We start from the raw sequence: 23,686 nt of genomic DNA on the forward strand, positions 1-23,686 counted from the left end.
ACGTGAGGTAGAACCTGGTTGGTGGATGCATGGGTCTCAGTGACATATCACAACGTTAAACATGTGATTAGGATTTGTGACTCAAGGATCGGGGATACAACGAGTTCATCTATCATTTCAACAACAGCGGATGTGGCTCAGAACTTCAAATAACTCACAAATATCATAACACTCTCAATCATACTATACACAAGCATTTTATAGATTGCTCTTTTAATCGTTTTACACCAGCAGCAAACATTGGTCAGTAAAAAGAGGAGTCGACAGTCCATACGCTTGACACCCTTACACGGAAATGTCCTGGGATAGGCAGGGGTCGTACCATATTAACGCAAGCAACTGGCACTATGGATAGCAGCATTGGATAAGGCTGGGAGACCCAGGGGTTTAACATTCATGTTTAACACTTCAGCTGGGGGAACAAGGTTGGGGGGGTTATGAGCACCATATATCATGGATGTGGAGGGTCTGCACAGGGTCGAGGTACACTTGATAGGGACGACCCTGTTCTTTCCCAGACTCCAACTAAAAGTCAGGTCATCGCCAGGGCAACGATGTACTGCGGAAGGGAAATGATACAGTGTTTGTTCTGTTACTTGTTTGCATCTAGTTGCTCGTGAGAACGGGCCTTCAGCGGAGCTGCCCTGGGGAGGAGGCTGGGGGAAGTGCAGGGCTCGCTGTGCGCGCACAAGTGGGGGATGAGGTGCAGCTTCTGCAGGCAGCCTGTTCCACATTTACTTTTACTTTACTTTGTTATATTTGTATAGTGCAACCATAAACCCAAAGGTGTGAGGGCGCAGACAAAACACAAAAAAGAGTCTAAGTGTATTACACAATGGAGTCTACTTTATGCTACAAGGTGAGCCGTGCAGCCCCACGTGTCGATCTGCAGCCACCCTGCCTCCCGGGCCCAGGTGAATGGGGGGCTGCTGACGAGTCATGAGCCTCACGTAGGGGTGCAATGTGGGGGAGGCGGGTCCTAAAGACCTTTCCTCCCATACAAAGGCTTGGGGCATATTGGTGAATATATTTTTGTGTCACTTTGGATGCTGGCCAGTAAACCTTAGCAGTTGTATTGCAATCACTATATGGTGCTAGCATTACACAGAGGCTGCAAAAAACAGGCTAAGAGCATGAATGAAAAAAATGCAAAGCACCCTGCTTTCCAAACATGTGATTTTATACCTTTGTTTGTTTGTTCTTTTGTTTTATTTATTTCTATAGCACACCTGACCCGGAGGTATCTGGGCGCATAAGAGCACAGGTATAATTGTTACAGACATAGTCAAACAGTCAAAATACAGTTACACTTGATGAGGAAAGGCAAATGGCATGTTGTGCGCAAGGAGCCAATTTACATTAAAAGCAAGAAAGGTTTCCGCTAGAGGGGCAGGCCCGCAGATTATACGTTGCAACGTGTGCCTCGTAGAGTATAACTCCTCAGTTCTTACTGATTAGCCGAGACATGGAATTTCTCCTGAAGTTAGTGAAGAGCTGGGTCGTCTTGATAGCAGGTGGGAGTATTCCACAGATGGGCTGCCATGACAGGGAAACTGCTCCCTCCTGATTGTTTTAATTTATATATAGGGACCAGCAGGCAGGATGAATTAGCTGATCTGGAGACCTGTGTGGAGGATCTGATAGTGAATTATTACTGGACATTTATGATAAAGCAACCATAATGTGTTATTGTTTGTTAGTTTGTTTGTTTGTTTATTTGATACAGCGCAACCAAAACCCTCAGGTAGCTGGGCACAAGCATTACAAGTATACTTAAAAGCTTAGATACAGGGTAGGTAGGTACATACATACAGAAGTGAACATAGTTACTAATACATAGTTTGCAGTGATAACAGTGGTCAATGCAGTCACGTGGTACAATAGATCATATACAGTTGAGTGGTGCAGTCATGAGGTGGGTGCGGTGAAAGTCTCAGTTAGAGGTAGAGAAGTCATCAGGATTAGACATCGTTAAATCGTATCCAGGTGAGGACTTTACGTCTGAATCTGGAGTAGGGCTGGTCAGTTCTAAGCTCTAAAGGGAGTCCGTTCCAGGATTGGGAAGCTATAACCGGAAAGCTAGAGCCGCCGGCAGTGGTCCGTTTAAATCTGTGAACCTCTAAAGTGTAGGCATTGGCAGATCTCAAGCCAAGTAGGGTGGCGCTATGTTATTTAGGCATTTGGACGTGAGAGAGAGTGTTTTGAGGAAGATCCGGTCCTTAATCTTAAGCCAGTGGACATCTCTTCTAAGTTAATGTTAATGTTAATGTTAATGTTAAAGGACATTTGTACCGTGCACTATCACCACCGGAGTGGTCCCCTGGCGCTCTGGCGGCTCTGAAAGAGGGAGGGAGGGGTGGGTTAGTGGGTGGAGGCTGGAAAAGTGCAAGATTGCAGTGATGTGCTGTTGGCAGCCTCAGCCCGGTGGTTCCGTCGGCTGGGCCTGGGGTGTATGCGGCCGGTAGTCGTCGTGTGCTGATGTGCGAGTCTATGTGTGTTTTTGTTTTGTTGTTGCAGTGTAGTGAAGTTTGTGCGGTTTGCTGTGCTGGAGGTTTGTGTTTGTGTTTGGTTTGGAGTTTGAGAGGTGTATGCAGAGAAGGAAGTTGTTAGTGGTATTGGTTAGTTGGTATCTCTATCCTGGATTGAGCCGGTTGGGCTCGTGTAATCTTACACGACGGGATGCTTGTACACCCTGTGCCTCAGGAGGTACGTGCTCGTTTTCTTTCTCCATTCGAGGCCGTTTGAGGATTTAGCTGTCCCCTCCGCCCGCTCCCTTGATAACTTTGCATGCTCCTCACCCCCCCACATGACTAGCGCAGCTGCTAGTGTCCATACTTCCGTTTGTGTGGTGAGTGCAGAGATGTGTTCTCTGTTTGGAATATTTAGAGCTGCTCTGAGGACATTGTTTTGGAGTCTTTGCATTTTGTCCATGATGCATTTGGCGGATCCCGCGTACAGTGCATTGCAGTAATCCAGTCTAGATAATATAATTGCATTGGCTAAGGTGATACGGCTGGTTTCAGAAAGAAATGGTCTGCAGGCTCGGATCAGTTTGCAAGTATATGCTGTAGATGATGCTAGTGAATTGACTTGCTTCTTAAGGTAAGTGCAGAGTCAAGGTAAAAACCGAGGGTTTTAACTGCAGGCTTCACTTTGATGACATTGTTGTCAATGTTGAATGAGGCATAGCTGGGTTTGAGTTTTTTAATGGCCGTCTCTGTTCCTAGGATCAGTAGCTCCGTTTTGTCGTCATTCAGGCATAGGCCATGGGATGCCATCCATGCCTGAATGAGGGGGTATAACTTATTTACGAAGGCCGAGTCCTCCAGGAAGTTGCCCAAAAGGGGAATGAGGATCTGGGTGTCATCTGCGTAGTTAGTGTAGATGACACCCAGTCTGTCCAACTTGTCAAACAGGAGCTTAGTACAGATGTTATACATGGTGGGAGACACACATGATCCCTGACGTACGCCGCAGGAGACTTGTATGGGATCAGCAGCTGCTGAGGGGGAGAAGAATCTCATTGTACGGTTAGCAAGGAAGGACTGAACCCAGGTTATGGCATCACTTGAGAAATGGGCAGCTGACCTGAGGTGGTTGCATAGGACTGCATGATCCACCAGGTCAAAGGCTGCAGATAGATCAAGGAGGAGTAGCATAGCTGATTTCCCATTGTCCTTCAACTCCTCAATTTGGGTCTTGAGGTCTATTAAGGGTGTTTCTGTGCCATGGAGAGGGCGGAAGCCAGACTGACGTGATCCTAATAGGTGGTTGGCTTCTAGGTAGTCCTGTATTTGTAGGTAAGCTACCCTGTCAATGATTTTAAGTAAGAAAGGGCAGCGGTGATACGTCTGTAATTAGTCAGGATAGAAGGGTCTAGTGTTTGTTTTTTAAGTAGTGGGAGCACCCAGGATTGTTTGAGATTATTAGGCACTAGGTTAGTCATGAAGGAGGCATTGATAAGCTTTGAAATGAATGGGGCTAAGTCTCTGGCCGCGTCCTTTATAATTTGGGCTGGGCAATTGTCACCTTTGCAGTTAGAAGGTTTCAGAGAGAGTATGATTTTTTCTGTTTCAGCGATAGAAATTTTCTTGAAATTGAAAGGTAGGGTGGTACTATCCTGTGTGATTATGGGTAGTTGCTGCTGAGGAAAGGGCTCCACAGGTAAGAGCAGAAAGGCTTTCTTTTTGGCTATTTTGGTTTGGAGGGAGGTGATTTTATTCGATAGAGCATTTTGTATGTCGGTACACCACGGTTTGTCCTTGGGGTGTTATCAATCTGTGGTATTGGTGATTCCATTTCGCGAAGGATAGAGAATAGTTCCTTGGTGTCCGATTTTGCCTTAGATATTCTGTCATTGAATATATTCTTTTTTGTACTAATTATTTCATTTGTGTACAGTTTGGAGAGGTTAGTTAACTTAGCTTTATTTGTATTGTATGGTATGTTATTACATAGCTAGAGTGGAATTGTCGGGCAGCCATTCTAGCTATATCTTCGGAATGGCATTTTCAATGGTCATCTATAATAAAGCAAGCAGTATATGTTATTATGTGGCTAGACTAGCAGTTTTGTGCAGCCAATATACCTGTTTCCTACTGCAGCGTGAGCTTTTTACTGCGCAACTATTATAAAGAATGCATGACATGTTAGTACATGGCTAGACTGGTATTTTGGTGGAGTCTTTCTGGCTCTTTCTCTGGCACCTCATTTTTGACTGAGCATCTATGATAACGCAGCTTGATGTGTTATTACGTGTCTAGAATGGCATTTTGTTGCAGCCAGTTTGAAAATGTTTTCAAATGTTGACATGCCAAATTCCGACAAGAGCAGGGTCTTAGGTGGGGATACTGCCATATATTGGCAGAACAACCATGGCCATGATATCTTACAGTGTCATTACTGACATTATAGCGCAAAGCAGACACAAATAAGTTCTCATATGGGAATACTGGCATATATTGGCAGAACAACCATAGCCATGATATCTTACAGTGTCATTACTGACATTATAGCGCAAAGCAGACACAAATAAGTTCTCATATGGGAATACTGGCATATATTGGCAGAACAACCATGGCCATGATATCTTACAGTGTCATTACTGACATTATAGCGCAAAGCAGACACAAATAAGTTCTCATATGGGAATACTGGCATATATTGGCAGAACAACCATGGCCATGATATCTTACAGTGTCATTACTGACATTATAGCGCAAAGCAGACACAAATAAGTTCTCATATGGGAATACTGGCATATATTGGCAGAACAACCATGGCTATGATATCTTACAGTGTCATTACTGACATTATAGCGCAAAGCAGACACAAATAAGTTCTCATATGGGAATACTGGCATATATTGGCAGAACAACCATGGACATGATATCTTACAGTGTCATTACTGACATTATGTGCAAAGCAGACATGAGTAAGTTCTCATATGGAAATACTGGCATATATTGGCAGAACAACCATGGACATGTTATCTTACAGTGTCATTACTGACATTATAGCGCAAAGCAGACACAAATAAGTTCTCATATGGGAATACTGGCATATATTGGCAGAACAACCATGGACGTGATATCTTACAGTGTCGTTACTGACATTATAGCGCAAAGCAGGCACAAATAAGTTCTCATATGGGAATACTGGCATATATTGGCAGAACAACCATGGACGTGATATCTTACAGTGTCATTACTGACATTATGTGCAAAGCAGACATGAGTAAGTTCTCATATGGGAATACTGGCATATATTGGCAGAACAACCATGGACATGATATCTTACAGTGTCATTACTGACATTATAGCGCAAAGCAGACACAAATAAGTTCTCATATGGGAATACTGGCATATATTGGCAGAACAACCATGGACATGATAGCTTACAGTGTCATTACTGACATTATAGCGCAAAGCAGACACAAATAAGTTCTCATATGGGAATACTGGCATATATTGGCAGAACAACCATGGCCATGATATCTTACAGTGTCATTACTGACATTATAGCGCAAAGCAGACACAAATAAGTTCTCATATGGGAATACTGGCATATATTGGCAGAACAACCATGGACATGATATCTTACAGTGTCATTACTGACATTATGTGCAAAGCAGACATGAGTAAGTTCTCATATGGGAATACTGGCATATATTGGCAGAACAACCATGGACATGATATCTTACAGTGTCATTACTGACATTATAGCGCAAAGCAGACACAAATAAGTTCTCATTTGGGAATACTGGCATATATTGGCAGAACAACCATGGCTATGATATCTTACAGTGTCATTACTGACATTATAGCGCAAAGCAGACACAAATAAGTTCTCATATGGGAATACTGGCATATATTGGTACAGCCTGCATGTAAATGTATGGGCACAGCCAACACGAACATGCTTTAATAGTGGCATTTATTGGGGCGCAGGTGTCAAGAAAATGCACTGGGAAATGCTCCTGTGCACTCTTGGCTACTTGCATCTTTGCATTTCTTCATGAGGTACACTAAAATATAAATTGAAAATTGCTTGGCTTTCTACCCAATTGTTCACTTAAAGTGTGCTCTAAAATGCACTATTTTAACCCATTATTCAAAACATGCTCTCTGGGAAACCCGGCAGACGGCATTGGTTGCTTTGGGTTCCTTTGCTACATACACTCAATCGTTCTGGCATACCTGTGGGATTATTTATGCCCCTCCAATTAAACAATGTTCCCGCCGTCACTGAATGCACTGCAATAAATCCCCTGCTTGGGGTTAGTTCAAAATGTACTCAGTAAGTTAGAGCTGCTTAAGCGTTTTAACAACCCCGCCCTGATGGAGGACTGTGAACGATAAACCCGCCAGCGCTGTAATTAAGTCTGCTTAGTTTTATTTAATCAGACTTTAACGTGTTTCTCTTCCATTCTCTGCACAGGTGCTGTGAAGTCTGAGGTTATTGCACTATTTAAGGTGGACGCGGCTCGGCAGAGCTAAGAAGAGAGAGGGGCGGTATGGAGGAGCCTGCTCCAGGTGAGAAAGAACCATGTCTTTAGGATCTCAAAATCTATACATTTACAGTCAGGAGCAATGCATGCTGGGAACTGTCATGTCCTGTATTACAGTAATAGACACCTGAGAGTTTCTGAAGATATCACTGCTGGTGCTTCTAGACCCTGGGGGGGGGGGCATTATTGGGGTGGTCTCTGCTCTGCCTCAAGGTGTAGCGCAGCATTGCCATTTCAGGGGCTTTTCTAGGACAGTCTCACGCAGCAGGAGCCACCAAGAGGTTAAAATGGATGAACTGAGCAGCAGAGACAAGATTAAGACCTTTTACACGAAAGGATCCAAAATGGACACCACAGGTTTTATGGGCACGGTCAGACACACCATGTGGCTGAAGTCAGCAAAATCAAACAGCATCATAAGGGAAACTATACAAAGGAACCTTGACAGATAGCACTGCTACAAAGGACGGGGTGACCAGGAACTCACAAGATCAGGCACATCAGGGACACTCTGCATGATGAAAGGAAACATTGCTAAATACACCAGCACTACTACAAAGGAAGGGGGTTGTTAGGGAGAATTCTCATTTCATGGCTAATTTCCCTTACCTAGTGAGTCCCTCAGCAGCTTTCCTGGATCTCTGGAGTTGTTTCTTTCCACTTGGTAAGAGTGTGAGCTTTTCCCCCACTCTTACTTGTGTTTTGCTATGTGTTTTTACCTGTTTTTGGTGATTGTGGACACTGGAGTACACCACTCCAGTAGCCCCCTTCTTTTATGTGTCACACAGCACCTTCCGTGCAGTGACACAGGGTTGTCGTTCAGACTTCCCACCAACTCCATTTCTGAGGCTGACTACTGTACCCCAGAAAAAGGTAAAGTTACCATTAACTTTAATTAGTCAAATTAACCACAGATCCAGGACACCCCATCCTACATGGAGCGCTGGAAAGGGTTACTCCTTACCCCTTTTTAATCTGTACCTCCTAGAGCATTGTTTCGCTCTTTTAACATTTAGACATGGCTGGTGGCAGTGGTATCTACCCTAATTTTCTACCGTGGTTATGTTATATAACCGTGGTAATATTGTAGGCTATTGTGTTAGCCTCAAACTTAAACCCGCTTGACCAAATGCTTTTTCTTTTGGCTCCGGTGCGATTTTTTCACCATTTCTTTTTGTTAAACTCCTTCTTGTGTTTTACTTTGCACGACAAACCAGGTTTGCCTTCTTTGTTCACTGTCTTTTGGTGGTCTTCTGCCAAGAAGCCCTCCTCAAGGCGCCTGGGTGTCTAGTTGAGCTGAATGTGAGGGAGGGGTGTAGTCACCCCCTGCACAGGGTATCCTAGGAAACCCAAGTCGCACTTGTTCATGATTGGCTAAGGTGGTTGTCCGGGCTGGACAACCCCCCCTGCTGGGTGATTGACAGCCAGGCTGTGTGAATGGGGGATATTCGCATAAAAGGCAGGTCTCTTGGGCTGGAAGTCAGAGAGTCGCCACTGGAACTACAAGGAACCGAAGAGAAGCGGAGGAAAGGTCGACTGCTGCAACTATCCCGTCCCGGTGAAGCCCTGCTGCAGTCCTGAGCTATCTACCCTTCAACGACTAAGAGAAGATCCAGTCTGGAGTCTTCTTCCCTTGAGCCTGGTGGGGATAACCAGCTCACCTTCTTCAGACAGAGGTCCCCTTTGTGGTCGAAATTGCTGCACACTGCTGTAGTGGTCCGGATAACCACCTGAAGAGCCTCTCCTGTTTTTAAGAAGTGCACCTTTTATTCATCGTCGCTGCTGCCGGCCTCATCCCTGTGTGGTGTAGACCCCCTTCATCGTCCTTCTTCTTGCTGAAGCCAGGAATCGTGGGTCTACAGGAAACTACCATGAACAACTTCCGTGGCACCAGCTTCTTCTTTGAAAAGGTACTGTGTCCTGCTTGAGGAATCTTGGGTGAAATCCCTATTTCTCGCTTATAAGGCTTGCCCTTATTTTTCCCTCCTTCTTATAACTTTTGCTTCCGAACATTTGACAATATCTAAAGTACTCTTGGTAACTTTGAATCGCGAACTATTCGACATGTGATACTCGACACAGGAACCCGGTTCCACTTGACACTGGCTCCGGCCTCTTGACTCTTGCATTTCTGTTCATGAGTGTTCTTCGATTCTGTTTGCCTAACTAACATATTGCCTATGATTTTTGCCCCCAACTCTCTCTGGGTATCTCAGGTGCTCAGTATGTTTTTGCCCCGGTAGCATTTCTTGCCGCGGATATGCGTTTATTTAGTAGACCGAACTGTCAAAAAGTGATCGCAATCATATTCACGGTAACGTGTATTGTTCCATAATACCGGTTCTCTCAAACACAGGGTGCTTACCTTGATTTCTACCGTACAAAGTGAATTGGTCAGTTGTAGTGTATTTAACGTGTGGTTTTAAATTTAATAGAAGTGTTGTGTTAATAACGAATGGTTTTAAAATAAATGTACTTATATTTTTCTACCTGAAACTTTGAGTCAGTGTTTGCTTGAGTCACAGTAATTGTGGTCCCTTTTTGTAATCTCTTCTACTGCTCATATACTCTTGAGATAGGCCTGGCTGCTCTGCTACTGCTGTTAGGCAGAATCCTGTGCAGTTCCTTTAGGGAACACTGCAAGAAGATTAAGACTACAGGAGTAAGCAGTAAACCCAATTGGTAGCATTCTACACCACCCAGATTTACCTGGTAGCTGTGGCTGAGCAGTCAGACTTCTCTCAAGATGAGTAGGGCAGTATACAGAGGATACACAATAGGGCTAAAAACACAGTAGAGCAAGCAAACACTGACCAGAGCTTGGTATCAGAAGTATATAATTATTTATTTAACACACACTTTAAGAAATACACTAGCACTATATGGCAAAGCAAGTTCAAAACACAATCAACAAAGTATACACACCTCCCTCAATAATTATTAGACAAGTCTAGGTAAAGACACCACTATTTGTCAATACAGATGTGAGCGCGTAACGTAGATGGCACTCCAATAATTAATTAAAAGGGAGAGAAGAAGGCAGGTCATGCAAAATAAAACAGTTCCCAACACTTTTAAGAGACCACAGCAAGTTTGTGAAGGCAGAGTCTACTGTAGAGCCAAAGTTCATAGGCCAGGCCCGCTTTAAATGGAGCAAAGCGAAATGTGTCCAAGATCACACAGTTAAAAAATGCACTAAAGTCTTTGCGAAATGTTCAAAAAGAAGTTGGTTCACTACGAAAGGTAAAGTTAGATGGTCTGGGGCCAACCCAGTTGGAAAGCCAAGGATTTAAGGGTCACCTTTAGCAATCTGTAGAAAGGGAGGCCAAGTGGAACACAGTACCTTGAAAAGTGAGGAAGCTCCAGCGGTGGCAGTTGTTCCTAGCAGTGGATGCAAGTCGTGGTTTTGACCAGGGGAAGAGAGGATCTCGTTGAGGAGGAAACTTGTAGTCGTTGCACTGCCCAGGGAAGAGACCAGCCGCGGAGTTTGTCGGTTAAAATGTGCGTTCCTTTTATTCGCGGTCACAGTGGTGAAGCTTGGCTATCCGGCCGCCGGGGAGCTTGGCACGGGCGATTCGACCAAGGGACATCCTGGAAGGTGAAAAGGACGAACTGGTTGATCCCACCAGCTCAAAGGGAGAAGACTCTTCCAGCAGAAGATCTCCTCTTGTCGTCGGGAAAGTGGTGAGGTCGTTTCAGCAGGGCTCCACCGGTGGAGTCATCGTTGCAGATGGCTCAGCTTCTCCCCTCTTTGGATTTCTTAGGTCATGTGGCGACTTCTGAAGTTCCAGTCCCCAAAGCCCTGCTTTTATGCAGAAAAACCCCATTCAACAGTCTAGCTGTCGCTCATACATGCTAAGTGGTGAGCCGGGCGGCTCACCACTGGGCCAATCAGAATAGAGTTCGACTTGGGTTGCTACGGCAACGCAGTCCAGGGTGCCTATTCCCCCTCCCACACATCCTGTGGACCTCAGACAGAGTGGCACCATTTGGAGGGCTTCTGTGCAGAAGCCCGCCAAAATAGTGGAACAAAGGGCTCGACCTGGGTTAGAGTTACAGAGACGGACACAAATGCCATTTTGGAACCGGGTTCTGGCGAAAAGACCCAACCGGTGATTTAATATTAAATAAGTAACCCGGTGGTATCTTTAACATTGCACCAAAAAGTGGTGCGTTTAAAATCAATGGGAAAATCCCATAGAGAATATTCCAGTGGAATATTTTGCGTGGTAACCACTGCCACCAGCCAGAAACTCGACAAGGGGGGACGGGACAGTGCCCCCTTGAAAACAGACCCAGTGGCAATCTAATTAACCCCTACCAGTACGTCCACAATATGATGGTTTGCACTGGTTCTGTTAGTAATTTGAGACTAGTAAAGCCAATGGTGACTTTGCATGTCCTGGGAGACAGTAGTCAGTCCCAGGGTATGGAGTCTATGTTTGGGGGTCACTATGACAACCCTGTATTACTGCACTGAGGGTGCTGTGTATTACATATACCAAAAACAGATGATGCCCTATGAAGTCAAAGACCCCATAGCCCATACGTACACAGTCAAGACATACCTCAAAGACATGCCTAAGAGTGGGAGAAAAAGAGTCTCACTCTTAGCAGGAGAAAAAAAAAACCAATAATCCAGCAAAGCTGCTGGGGTACTCACTAGGTTTGGGAAATTAGCCTTATAAGAGAATTCGCCCTAACAACTGCTACCACTTTAACATAGTAGTACAGGCTTGTACCAAAGGTAAAACTTGTATTGCCACCTGTGGTCTTAATTGTGTGTAGTTGTCCCTAAGGGCACTGTACAGGATTCTGCCTAACACTGGTGTACAGCGGTGAGGATTTGGAAGTAGATTGATTACACTTAGAGTGCTGCTGTTGCTTGGGTTCAACTAACCACAAGGCTAACACCACAAATTCTGTTTTACTGAGAAATCATGTCAAATATGGAAAGCTACACTGAAGAGGGTCTCTCCAACTACACTGAGGTTTTGAGAACCATGTGTAGAGAGAGGAGTCTCTCTGGTAAAGGAAAGAAATCTGAATTGATTGCAAAGTTAATAGTAAAACAAAGTCTGGAGAGTGGGTCAGAAGGACCTACCCTCCAGCAAATGTGGATTTTGATGTTTCTGATTCTGAGAGTGTTAATTTAGAAGAAGTAGATGAGTCCTTGCTAGGAAACCCTACAACTAATTTACCTACTCAGAAAGCACAACCTCTGTCCACTGGGACCGCCACAGGTCCTACACTTACTCCTGAATTTATTGTACTTGAGAAAATGAGACTTGAATTGGAAGTGAAACGTATTGATGCACAAATTGCCATGAAACATCAAGAGTTAAGGCTCAGAGAAATGGAGCTGAACCATGAACTAGAAATGAAGAAATTGGGCCTCATTATGAGTCTGGCGGCAACCAGCCGGTTTTTCCGGCTCGGTACCGCCAGACTCGTATTACCATTCCGCCTCTGTGACTCCCGAAATTACCAGGGCATTATGACCCTGGTGTCCCGGGAATTCCGGAGGCGGAATTCGGTAAATCCCCATTCCCATTAATGGGAATGGGGAAGTGGAAACACCAGCACCATCTCATGATGGTGCCGGTGTTTCCACGTCCGCCTGCAGGCGGGTGGTGTTAAACCCGCCAGGTCAGACCTGGCGGGAACGCCACCTCCCGCCTGCAGGACTCGAGATCGGGTGGTCCGGAAATAACAGTGGCGGCGGGTTTACCGCCACTTTTATTTCCGGACCGCCCAACCCGCAATGAGGCCCATTGTCTGTGGAAACTGCTTCTCTCCCAGAGTCTTCTAGGTCTGCCAGCCCTAAGAGACCCAAAGGAAATGATTGGTATGTATGAGACTAAACTTGATGTTTTGAATTGGTTAGCAATGTTTGAGTACAATCATGGGATTCAAGGTATCTCAGGGAATCAGCTGATTCCTTGGCTTTTCTCTAGGCTTCCCCCTGTTGCAAGTGACGCTGTAATGGAGATGGGGAGGAGGATAAGAATGATTATGAGTGTGTGAAGCTAGCATTAACAGCTAGATTTGGGAAGACCCTTTCCCAGTATCTTAAGAGGTTTAGAACCCTCAAAAAGCATGATGGTACCCCTTGGGCTACCTGGGTTTGTGAATGTTTGAAGAACTTAGATGGTTGGGTTAAGAGTTACAAAGTGAACGTTTATGAAGGTTTGAGGAATCTTGTAATGTTGGAGTCTATGTTTGATGTCTGCTCCCCTGAGCTTAGACAGCACTTGGCTGATTCAAAGGAAATAGATCTTAAGAAACTAGCTAAGGCTGCTGACTTGTGGGTTGCCAACAGGGCCACTCACAAGGATTCTGGGGCAACTCAGAAAAAGGATGAGGGAAAGCAGCCAAAGAAAGACAAAAAAGAGAATTCCAATAATTCCCATCGAAACGAGGGCCCCAAACATAACCAGGGTAAGCCACCAGGAAAACCGAATCAGGCTAGTGTACCATCTGGTCCCAAACCAGATGGAGGTCAGAGTAAACCCCCATTCCAGAGAGCATTTGGAAAATGCTTAGTTTGTGGGCTAGCTGACCATGTGAAAGGAGATCCCAGATCTAAGGGTAAACCTTCAGGGGTCAACACTGCCTCCTTAGCCTTCCCCCAGGTGGATGAAGTATCTATGACCAGTGGAAACGTTCGGTTACTAGCTGATGAGCCCATGAGATTCTCAGCTAGTGTTTCATTAGTGTCCTTGGGTCTTTGGGAACAACAGAACTTAGATGCCTATAACTCAATCCCAGATAATACTAAAGAGTATTACAAAGATAGTGTTCTTGTGAATGGTCAGGAGACCCCTGCCATCAGAGACACTGGAGCCAGCATAACTGTGGTCGATGAATGTTTTCTCAAGGTGGAGGATGTTGCTAAGGCACCCAAACACTTAACCAAGTTAGCTGGAGGCCCTGTGCAAATGGTTCCCCAGTTACCAGCTCTCATTCAGTGTAATGACATGACTGTCAGAATACCTGTAAGTGTGCAAAATAACGTACCTGGGAGGGTCCTGCTGGGTAATGACCTTAAAACACTTGGAGTTGTGTCCAGTACCCCCAGCCCCCCGAGCGGAAGGAAGCAGGAGCTCACAAGGTCTGCAAGGGAGAGAACCTTGAGAGGCTCTCCTGGGGACATGATAGAGGTAACTATCACCCCAAGTCCACAGGACTTACTTACTGCTATTGCAGGTCAGAAAGAGACCAAGGGGAAACCCAAGTATGCCAGCAAGAAATCAGCAAGCACTCCTATGCCCAGAAAGACATCTCCAAGACTGTCCAAAGTCACATCTGTGACTCCCACACCAGCTGAGGCTGAGTCTGAGGTTCAACCCTGTATGGTCAAACTAGATACTGAGGAATCAGATCTAGAATAAGATCTTACCTTGGTAGGAGATCTGGACCCTGTTGACCATCCTGAGCTGCAGTCTTTACTGGAAGAAGGTAGACCCAACAGGGAAGATTTCAGTAAGGGACAAAGAGAATGTCCTACCTTGGAAGGTCTTTGCCAACAGGCAGCTTCTCAGCTCAATGGGACTGAGCCTGGGAAGTATAGGTTGCACTGGGAAGATGGCCTCTTCTACAGTGAACCAACTGAGTCAACCCCTGGAGACTGCAAAAGACTTGTAGTACCTCGAGTGAACCGACTCCAGTTTCTGCAGTTAGCCCACGAGATACCTTTGGCTGGTCACTTAAGTTTTAAGAAGACCAAGGAAAGGCTATCTCTGCACTTCTACTGGCCTAAGATGGGTACAGAAGTAGACAAATTCTGCAGAAGCTGCCACACTTGCCAAACCTCTGGCAAGAGTGGATCCAAGAATGTGGCACCCTTAGTGCCTCTCCTAGTGGTGGGAGTTCCTTTTGAGAGGGTCGGGATTGACATTGTTGGTCCTCTTGATCCTCCCAAATCTTCAGGCAACAGGTTTATCCTGGTTGTAGTGGACCATGCCACTAGATTTCCTGAAGCCATACCTATGAGGACTGTTATGGCTCCGGCTGTGGCTAAGGCCCTACTTGGTATTTTTACCAGAGTAGGTTTTCCTAAGGATGTGATATCTGACAGGGGATCACATTTGATGTCCCACTACATGCAAACCACTTTGAAAACCTGTGGAGTTACCTAAAGTTCTCAACTGCCTACAACCCCCAAACCAATGGGATGGTGGAGAGGTTTAACAGATCTATGAAGAGCATGATAGGTGCTTTAGAAGAACCCCTTAAGAGAAAGTGGGACCTTCTACTGCCATGCCTTCGCTTTGCATATAGAGAAGTCCCTCAGGAGGGAGTAGGATTTAGTCCCTTCGAACTTCTTTATGGCCATCTAGTCAGAGGTCCATTGGCCCTGATTAAGGAGGGGTTGGAGAGTGCTCCGTCCCCCAAGCCAGTCAGAGTGACTGACTATATGATATGTCTCTGGAGGAGAATGTCACACATGATGGCAGAGGCAACTGATAACTTGAGGGCTGGTCAAGCTCTGGTCAAACATTGGCATGACCAGAAGGCTAACATGGTTGAGTTTACTCAAGACCAGCTTGTTCTTGTTATGGTCCCCCATGGCTGAGGGCCTTGCAGGACAAATGGATAGGACCCATCAAAGTTGTGGGTAAACTTGGAGAGGTGAACTATCTGGTGGACTTAGACAAACCTAAGGAGGCTCCCAGAGTCTTTCACACCAACCGTTTGAAGGCATATGTCTCTCAACCTGACATAGGAGCTTTGCTTCTAGCTTCAGCTCAGGAGGAGGAGGAGAGTGAACCTCTACTTGACCTCCTCAGAGGCTTACCTTTAGATGAGCAAGTGGAAGGAGTTAATCTCTCTTCCAGTCTCACATCTGACCAACAGGATGAGTGCAAGTTACTGTTAAATCAGTGTGCCTCCCTGTTCTCACTTTCACCAGGCTTAACCCCTTGGGGCCAACATGATATCCTCACTGGCGACTGTTTGCCTGTCAAAAGCAGGGGTTACAGAATGTCTGACAATGTAAGAACCCATATAAGGAATGAGGTCAACAAGATGCTTGATCTCGGGGTTATAGAGCCCTCTACTAGCCCATGGTCTAGCCCAGTTGTGCTTGTACCAAAGGCAGGATCCAGGGAGTTGAGATTCTGTGTGGACTATAGAGCTCTGAATGCAGTCACAATGACTGATGCCCACCCTTTACCCAGGACAGATGAGCTGGTGGATAAACTTGGTGCAGCCAAGTAACTCAGCACATTTGACCTATCATCAGGCTATTGGCAAATAGCCCTGCCAGACCATGCCAAGGAGAAAACTGCATTTTCTACCCCAGCTGGCCTCTACCAATTCAAGGTAATGCCTTTTGGATTAAATAATGCACCTGCTATATTTCAGAGGATACCATTCAGAACTTGATCCCAATCAAGTTCTGAATGGGATGGAGGACTTCTGCATGGCATACTTGGATGACATTGCAGTGTTCAGCCCTACATGGAAAGAACATGTTGAACACCTAGGTTATGTATTGCAGGCTCTGGAACAGGCCCATCTGACCATAAAGGCAAGCAAATGTCAAATTGGTCAGAGTACAGTGGCCTACCTTGGACATGAGGTAGGAGGAGGTGAAACAAGGCCATTGCCTAGCAAAGTACAAGCTGTACAAACCAGGGCCACCCCTACTGCTCAAACCCAAGTGAGAGCCTTTTTAGGTCTCACTGGGTAGTATGGGAAATTCATAGAGAACTATGGGACCATAGCTTCTCCCTTGAATGTCATCTCCTCTCCCAAATTTCCTAAAAAGGTCAAATGGAATGAGGAGTGCAATCAAGCCTTTGAAGGACTAAAGAAAGCCCTTTGTCAAGCTCGAGCTTCTGACTATCACCAACCCTTCATTGTACAAACTGATGCTTCTAATGTAGGTATAGGTGCAGTCCTTAGTCAACTGGATGAGAAAGGTAGGGAACACCCCATTTGTTTCATCAGCAGGAAGTTAAGGGATCCTGAGACAAGGTGGGCAACAATAGAACAAGAATGTTTTGCTATTGTGTGGGCTCTGAAGAAGTTTAGGCCGTACTTGTATGGATCTACCTTCATCATTCAGACTGACCACCAACCCTTGAGATGGCTGATGCAAATGAAAGTGGAAAACCTAAAGTTACTCAGATGGTCAATCTGCCTGCAAGGATTTCATTTTTCCATTGAGCACAGAGCAGAAAGTCACCACCAAAATGCTGATGGTCTCTCTAGGGTGTTTATAACCGACTAGAGGTATGAGAACAATCCAGAAGTGGATTAAATCCTCCTGTCCTTTAGTCTGGGGGGGCGAGTGTTAGGGAGAATTCTCATTTCATGGCTAATTTCCCTTACCTAGTGAGTCCCTCAGCAGCTTTGCTGGATCTCTGGAGTTGTTTCTTTCCACTTGGTAAGAGTGTGAACTTTTCCCTCACTCTTACTTGTGTTTTTCTATGTGTTTTTACCTGTTTTTGGTGATTGTGGACTCTGGGGTACACCACTTCAGTAGCCCCCTTCTTTTATGTGTCACACAGCACCTTCCGTGCAGTTGCACAGGGTTGTCGTTCAGACTTCCCACCGACTCCATTTCTGAGGCTGACTACGGTCCCCCAGAAAAGGGTAAAGTTAACATTAACTTTACAAAGTCAATCTACCACAGGTCCAGTACACCCCATCTTCCATGTAGTACTGGAAAGGGTTAATTCATATCCCTTTTTACCTGTACCTCCTATAGCACTGTTTCACTCTTTTAACATTTAGACATGGCTGGTGGCATTGGTATCTACCCTAACTTTCTACCGCGGTTATCTTATATAACCGTGGTAATATTGTAGGCTATTGTGTTAGCCTAGAAACTTAAACCCGCGTGACCAAATCCTTTTTCTTTTGGCTCCGGTGCAGTTTTTTCACCATTTCTTTTTGTTAAACTCCTTCTTGTGTTTTGCTTTGCGCGGCAAACCAGGTTTGCCTTCTTTGTTCGCTGTCTTTTGGCGGGCTTCTACCTAGAAGCCCTCCTAAAGGCACCTGGGTGTCTAGGTGGGCTGAATGTGAGGGAGGGGTGTAGTCACCCCCTGCACAGGGTATCCTAGGAAACCCAAGTTGCACTTGTTCATGATTGGCTAAGGTGGTTGTCCGGGCTGGACAACCCTCCTGCTGGGTGATTGACAGCCAGGCTGTGTGAATGGGGGATTTTCGCATAAAAGGCAGGTCTCTTGGGCTGGATGTCAGAGAATCGCCACTGGAACTACAAGGAACCGAAGAGAAGCAGAGGAAAGGTCGACTGCTGCAACTACCCCGTCCCGGTGAAGCCCTGCTGCAGTCCTGAGCTATCTACCCTTCAACGACTAAGAGAAGATCCAGTCCGGAGTCTTCTTCCCTTGAGCCTGGTGGGGATAACCAGCTCATCTTCTTCAGCCATAGGTCCCTTTCGTGGTCGAAATTGCTGCACACTGCTGTAGTGGTCCGGATAGCCACATGAAGAGCCTCTCCTGTTTTTAAGGAGTGCACCTTTTATTCATCGTCACTGCTGCCGGCCTCATCCCTGTGTGGTGTAGACCCCCTTCATCGTCCTTCTTCTTGCCGAAGCCAGGAATCGTGGGTCTACAAGGAAACTACCAGGAACAACGGCCGCGGCACCAGCTTCTTCTTTGAAAAGTTACTGTGTCCTGCTTGAGGAATCTTGGGTGAAATCCCTATTTCTCGCTTATAAGGCTTGCCCTTATTTTTCCCTCCTTCTTATAACTTTTGCTTCCGAACATTTGACAATATCTAAAGAACTCTTGACAACTTTGAATCGCAAACTATCCGACGTGTGATCCTCGACACAGGAACCCGGTTTCACTTCGCACTGGGTCCGGCCTCTTGACTCTTGCATTTCTGTCCATGAGTGTTCTTCGATTCTGTTTGCCTAACTAACATATTGCCTATGATTTTTGCCCCCAACCCTCTCTGGGTATCTCAGGTGCTAAGTGTGTTTTTGCCCCTTAGCATTTCTTGCCGCGGATACGCATTTATTTAGTAGACCGAACTGTCAAAAAGTAATCGCAATCGTATTCACGGTAACGTGTATTGTTCCATAATACTGGTTCTCTCAAACACAGGGTGCTTACCTTGATTTCTACCGTAAAAAGTGAGTTGGTCAGTTGTAGTGTATTTAATGTGTGGTTTTAAATTTAATAGAAGTGTTGTGTTGATAATGAATGGTTTTAAAATAAATGTACTTATATTTTTTACCTGAAACCTTGAGTCAGTGTTTGCTTGAGTCACAGTAATTGTGGTCCCTTTGTGTAATCTCTTCTACTGCTCATATACTCTTGAGATAACCCTGGCTGCTCCGCCACTGCTACCACTATGACATAGTAGTTGTAACGCTCACCTGATTCTCGCAGAGGCGCCGGTCTTGACTGGGCGACTACCGTATCTTCAAAGGTAATGTGTAGCACCCGGTTGGCTCTTTGGGCTGGACCTCTGTGCACTGTATGCCTGACGTGTAGAGTAAGATGTCTGCAGATAGAAAATAAGGGGTTAATGAACTGGGGTTATTGGGGTGTCCCTATCTCTTTCCTCTTCTCCTCTCCTGTAGAACCCCAAAGGTTAACGCTCTCACCTTAGGTAAGTGAATGCCAAGCTCTCCATCTGCCTCGGGGCAGGGTGCTGTAACCAGTTTCTTCACTGGATAGGTAGCGCAGGCCTCTTGACTTCAGAGGACTGCTGTCCGTCATTTACTGCACGAACGGTAAGTTTCGAGTCATTCAAATGTCTGTAAAGTCTTTAGTAATGATGTCTCTTGTTTTGCAGGGTTCTGGCGATGGCGGATGACGGGCTGAAGTGAGTTGAAGATGGAGCCCGTGTGATGAATAGAAGCGCCTGGAAGCACGTAAGTAAGCGCTTGTTGCCTGCTTCACGATGCGCTATAACTGTCTTTTTATTTTGCAGGTATGAGTTCGGAGCGGCTGCAGGGTGCCGGAATACCCACTGGATTAGATGTGGAAAGGAGTAATGGCACGTGAGTATTAAAGTTCCTCAATGTCTTAAACGCACCTTGTTTTGTCTTTCAGATGCGGGATGCAGCGCCGAAGGCCTCCGGAGCGTGCGAAGAGTTGGTAAGCTTTTGTCTTTCAGATGCCGGAATGCAGTGTGAAGACCTCCGGAGCGCACAAAGAGTAGGTAAGCCTTTGCCTTTCAGATGCCGGAATGCTAACCTGTTCTTCCTTGTCTTTATAGGTGTTGCTGAAGACTGGATTCAGGATGGTAAGCCTTTTTCCTTAGGCCCAGGACCGGATGCAGAAGACACGATGAGCGTTCTGCTGCAGAGGTTGCAGAATAACGCAAAGCAAGATTCATCCACCGGGTGTTGTTTAAATAGCCTCCTGTAGTGCTTCGGTGTCTCCTTCCACAGCCACGCCTAGGTAAGAAAAGAGTTCCTGCTTTCCAGAAGAGTTCCAGTGTTCTGAATCTAGGGAGTGGCTCCAGCCCCACCCAACAGGAAAAGTAGTTCCAAACAGAAGGGGATCAGAGGCTCAACTGGCAGGCAAGTAAGCAGCATGGTCTGCTGCAGGTAAGTCCACCCAAGCATTATGAGCCTGGCGCTTCCAGCGCTGGGACTGGGCATATTTATGAGCCTGGTGCCACTGGCGCCAGGACTGGGTCCAAAAGGTCCCAATTGGGACTGGTTGGCACTCGGAACCTGGGTTATGGATCTGCTTCCAAGGGAGTTGGGAAAACCCTGACCTTTTGGAAGCAGAGATCATGACAGTAGTACAGGCTTGTAACAAAGGTAAAACTTATATTACCACTTGTAGTCATAATTGTGTGTAGTGGTCCCTAAGGGCACTGCACAGGATTCTGCCTAACAGGGGTGACCAGAAACTCACAAGATCAGGCACATCGGGGAAGCTCTGCATGATAAAGCAAACATTCACAAATACACCAGCACTGCTACAAAGGAGGGGGTGACCAGGAACTCACAAGATCAGACACATCAGGGAAGCTCTGCACGATAAAGGAAACATTCACAAATACACAAGCACTGCTACAAAGGAGGGGGTGACCAGGAACTCACATGATCAGACACATCGGGGAAGCTCTGCACGATAAAGGAAACATTCACAAATACACCAGCACTGCTACAAAGGAAGGAGTGACCAGGAACTCACAAGATCAGGCACATCGGGGAAGCTCTGCACGATAAAGGAAACATTCACAAATACACCAGCACTGCTACAAAGAAAGTGTGACCAGGAACTCACAAGATCAGACACATCGGGGAAGCTCTGCATCATAAAGGAAACATTCACAAATACACCAGCACTGCTGCAAAGGAGGGGGTGACCAGGAACTCACAAGATCAGACACATCGGGGAAGCTCTGCATTATAAAGGAAACATTCACAAATACACCAGCACTGCTACACAGGAGGTGGTGACCAGGAACTCACAAGATCAGGTACATCAGGGAAGCTCTGCACGATAAAGGAAACATTCACAAATACACCAGCACTGCTACAAAGGAGGGGGTGACCAGGAACTCACACGAATCAGGCACATCGGACATGCTCTGCATGATAAAGGAAACATTCACAAATACACCAGCACTGCTACAAAGGAAGGAGTGACCAGGAACTCACAAGATCAGACACATCGGGGAAGCTCTGCATGATAAAGGAAACATTGCACTGCTACAAAGGAGGGGGTGACCAGGAACTCACAAGATCAGGTACATCGGGGAAGCTCTGCATGATAAAGGAAACATTCACAAATACACCAGCACTGCTTTAAAGGAGGGGGTGACCAGGAACTCACAAGATCAGACACATCGGGGAAGCTCTGCATGATAAAGGAAACATTCACAAATACACCAGCACTGCTGTAAAAGAGGAAGTGACCAGGAACTCACAAGATCAGACACATCGGGGAAGCTCTGCATGATAAAGCAACCATTCACAAATACACCAGCACTGCTACAAAGGAGGCGGTGACCAGGAACTCACAAGATCAGACAAATCGGGGAAGCTCTGCATGATAAAGGAAACATTCACAATTACACCAGCACTGCTGTAAAGGAGGGGGTGACCAGGAACTCACAAGATCAGACACATCGGGGAAGCTCTGCACGATAAAGGAAACATTCACAAATACACCAGCACTGCTACAAAGGAAGGAGTGACCAGGAACTCACAAGATCAGGCACATCGGGGAAGCTCTGCACGATAAAGGAAACATTCACAAATACACTAGCACTGCTGCAAAGGACGGGGTGACCAGGAACTCACAAGATCAGGTACATCGGGGAAGCTCTGCATGATAAAGGAAACATTCACAAATACACCTGCACTGCTACAAAGAAAGTGTGACCAGGAACTCACAAGATCAGACACATCGGGGAAGCTCTGCGTGATAAAGGAAACATTCACAAATACACCAGCACTGCTACAAAGAAAGTGTGACCAGGAACTCACAAGATCAGGCACATCGGGGAAGCTCTGCGTGATAAAGGAAACATTCACAAATACACCAGCACTGCTGTAAAGGAGGGGGTGACCAGGAACTCACAAGATCAGGTACATCGGGGAAGCTCTGCATGATAAAGGACACATTCACAAATATACCATCACTTCTACAAAGGATGGGGGTGACGAGGAACTCACAAGATCAGACACATCGGTTTATGGATTTTTTTCCGAATAAACTTTATTTGATGATGATGATATGATAAGCGCCTCATTACCCTGACGAGGATTTCCCTGCCTAAAAGCTAAAGAAAACACTCTAACAAAAGGTGTCTGTCCCTCACACTTATACATACAACAACTCAACACAGTAATGTATGGCAGTTCAAAAGCAACAATTATAACAGTTAAATGCACAGTATGATAACTTTCTCCCCTTATAATCTGGGTGAATTGCCCTTCCCCAGATTCAAGCAGGATTCTGGTCAACGGTTCCAAAAGAATAAGGAAATCCTGTCCTGCAACAAAATTCCAACGTGGCAACAAAAGTTCCAATCCTTCTTTCTCTTCCACTTGTGATTATAAGAAGTCATGAACGTTTCCTTAGTTCACCAGGATTCACATAAATTGTCTTTGTCAGAAATGTTCTGCAGCAACATCTTTGGTTTGAACACGTGAAGCACTTCAGCTGCAACACTTGCTTCAGCAATGGAAGTTTGTCAGGATGATTCGCTACTATTTCACCAACACATCTCACTGGCTCAACCACTTCTTCTTTACGACTTGTCAATACCACTTCTACTTCTTCAAAGTTCTCTGTTTTGGTGTATCCTCCTGCCAGAACAGAATAACGTGTTTACCACTTCTTCTTTACAACTTGTCAACACCACGTCACACTACTTCATCAACTTCCACCTGGTTTACTTTCATGCCAGGCCTACTACTTCAATGATTTCTCTGGTAAACTCTCCTGCCAGAATAGAATAAAGTGGTCACAGCCACCTCTGGCTTAGTGTACTCTCCTGCCAGGACGGAATAAACTACAAATGACAAGTACTTCTGTGGTAAAGATCAGCTCACTACAACTTAGCAATGTCTCTTGCTTCACAACACCACTTTTAAGAATTTCTTCAGGAAAAACAAGATTCGCATTGGTGCTATTTGTGATACACTTGTGACTTCCACACACTTTGCAAGTTATGCTCCTCTCCCTCTGAACCTCCTTCACCAGAAGGGCAGCCTTC

General features: G+C 45.7%; 1 protein-coding gene across 1 annotated transcript in view; it reads left to right on the forward strand.

Annotated features, from left to right (window-relative positions):
• Positions 1-23,686, forward strand: part of LOC138498436 (zinc finger protein 91-like) — a 487,667-nt gene that overhangs the window by 64,913 nt on the left and 399,068 nt on the right. The window contains exon 2 of the mRNA XM_069622191.1: positions 6,940-7,034. Within this exon, the coding sequence (XP_069478292.1) occupies positions 7,016-7,034 (19 nt within the window). The 5' untranslated portion in view covers positions 6,940-7,015. The remainder of the gene's footprint in view (positions 1-6,939; positions 7,035-23,686) is intronic.

This window comes from Ambystoma mexicanum, chromosome 5q (assembly GCF_040938575.1).
Source record: "Ambystoma mexicanum isolate Mex_15411 chromosome 5q, UKY_AmexF1_1, whole genome shotgun sequence".
NCBI classification, from domain to species: Eukaryota; Metazoa; Chordata; class Amphibia; order Caudata; family Ambystomatidae; genus Ambystoma; species Ambystoma mexicanum.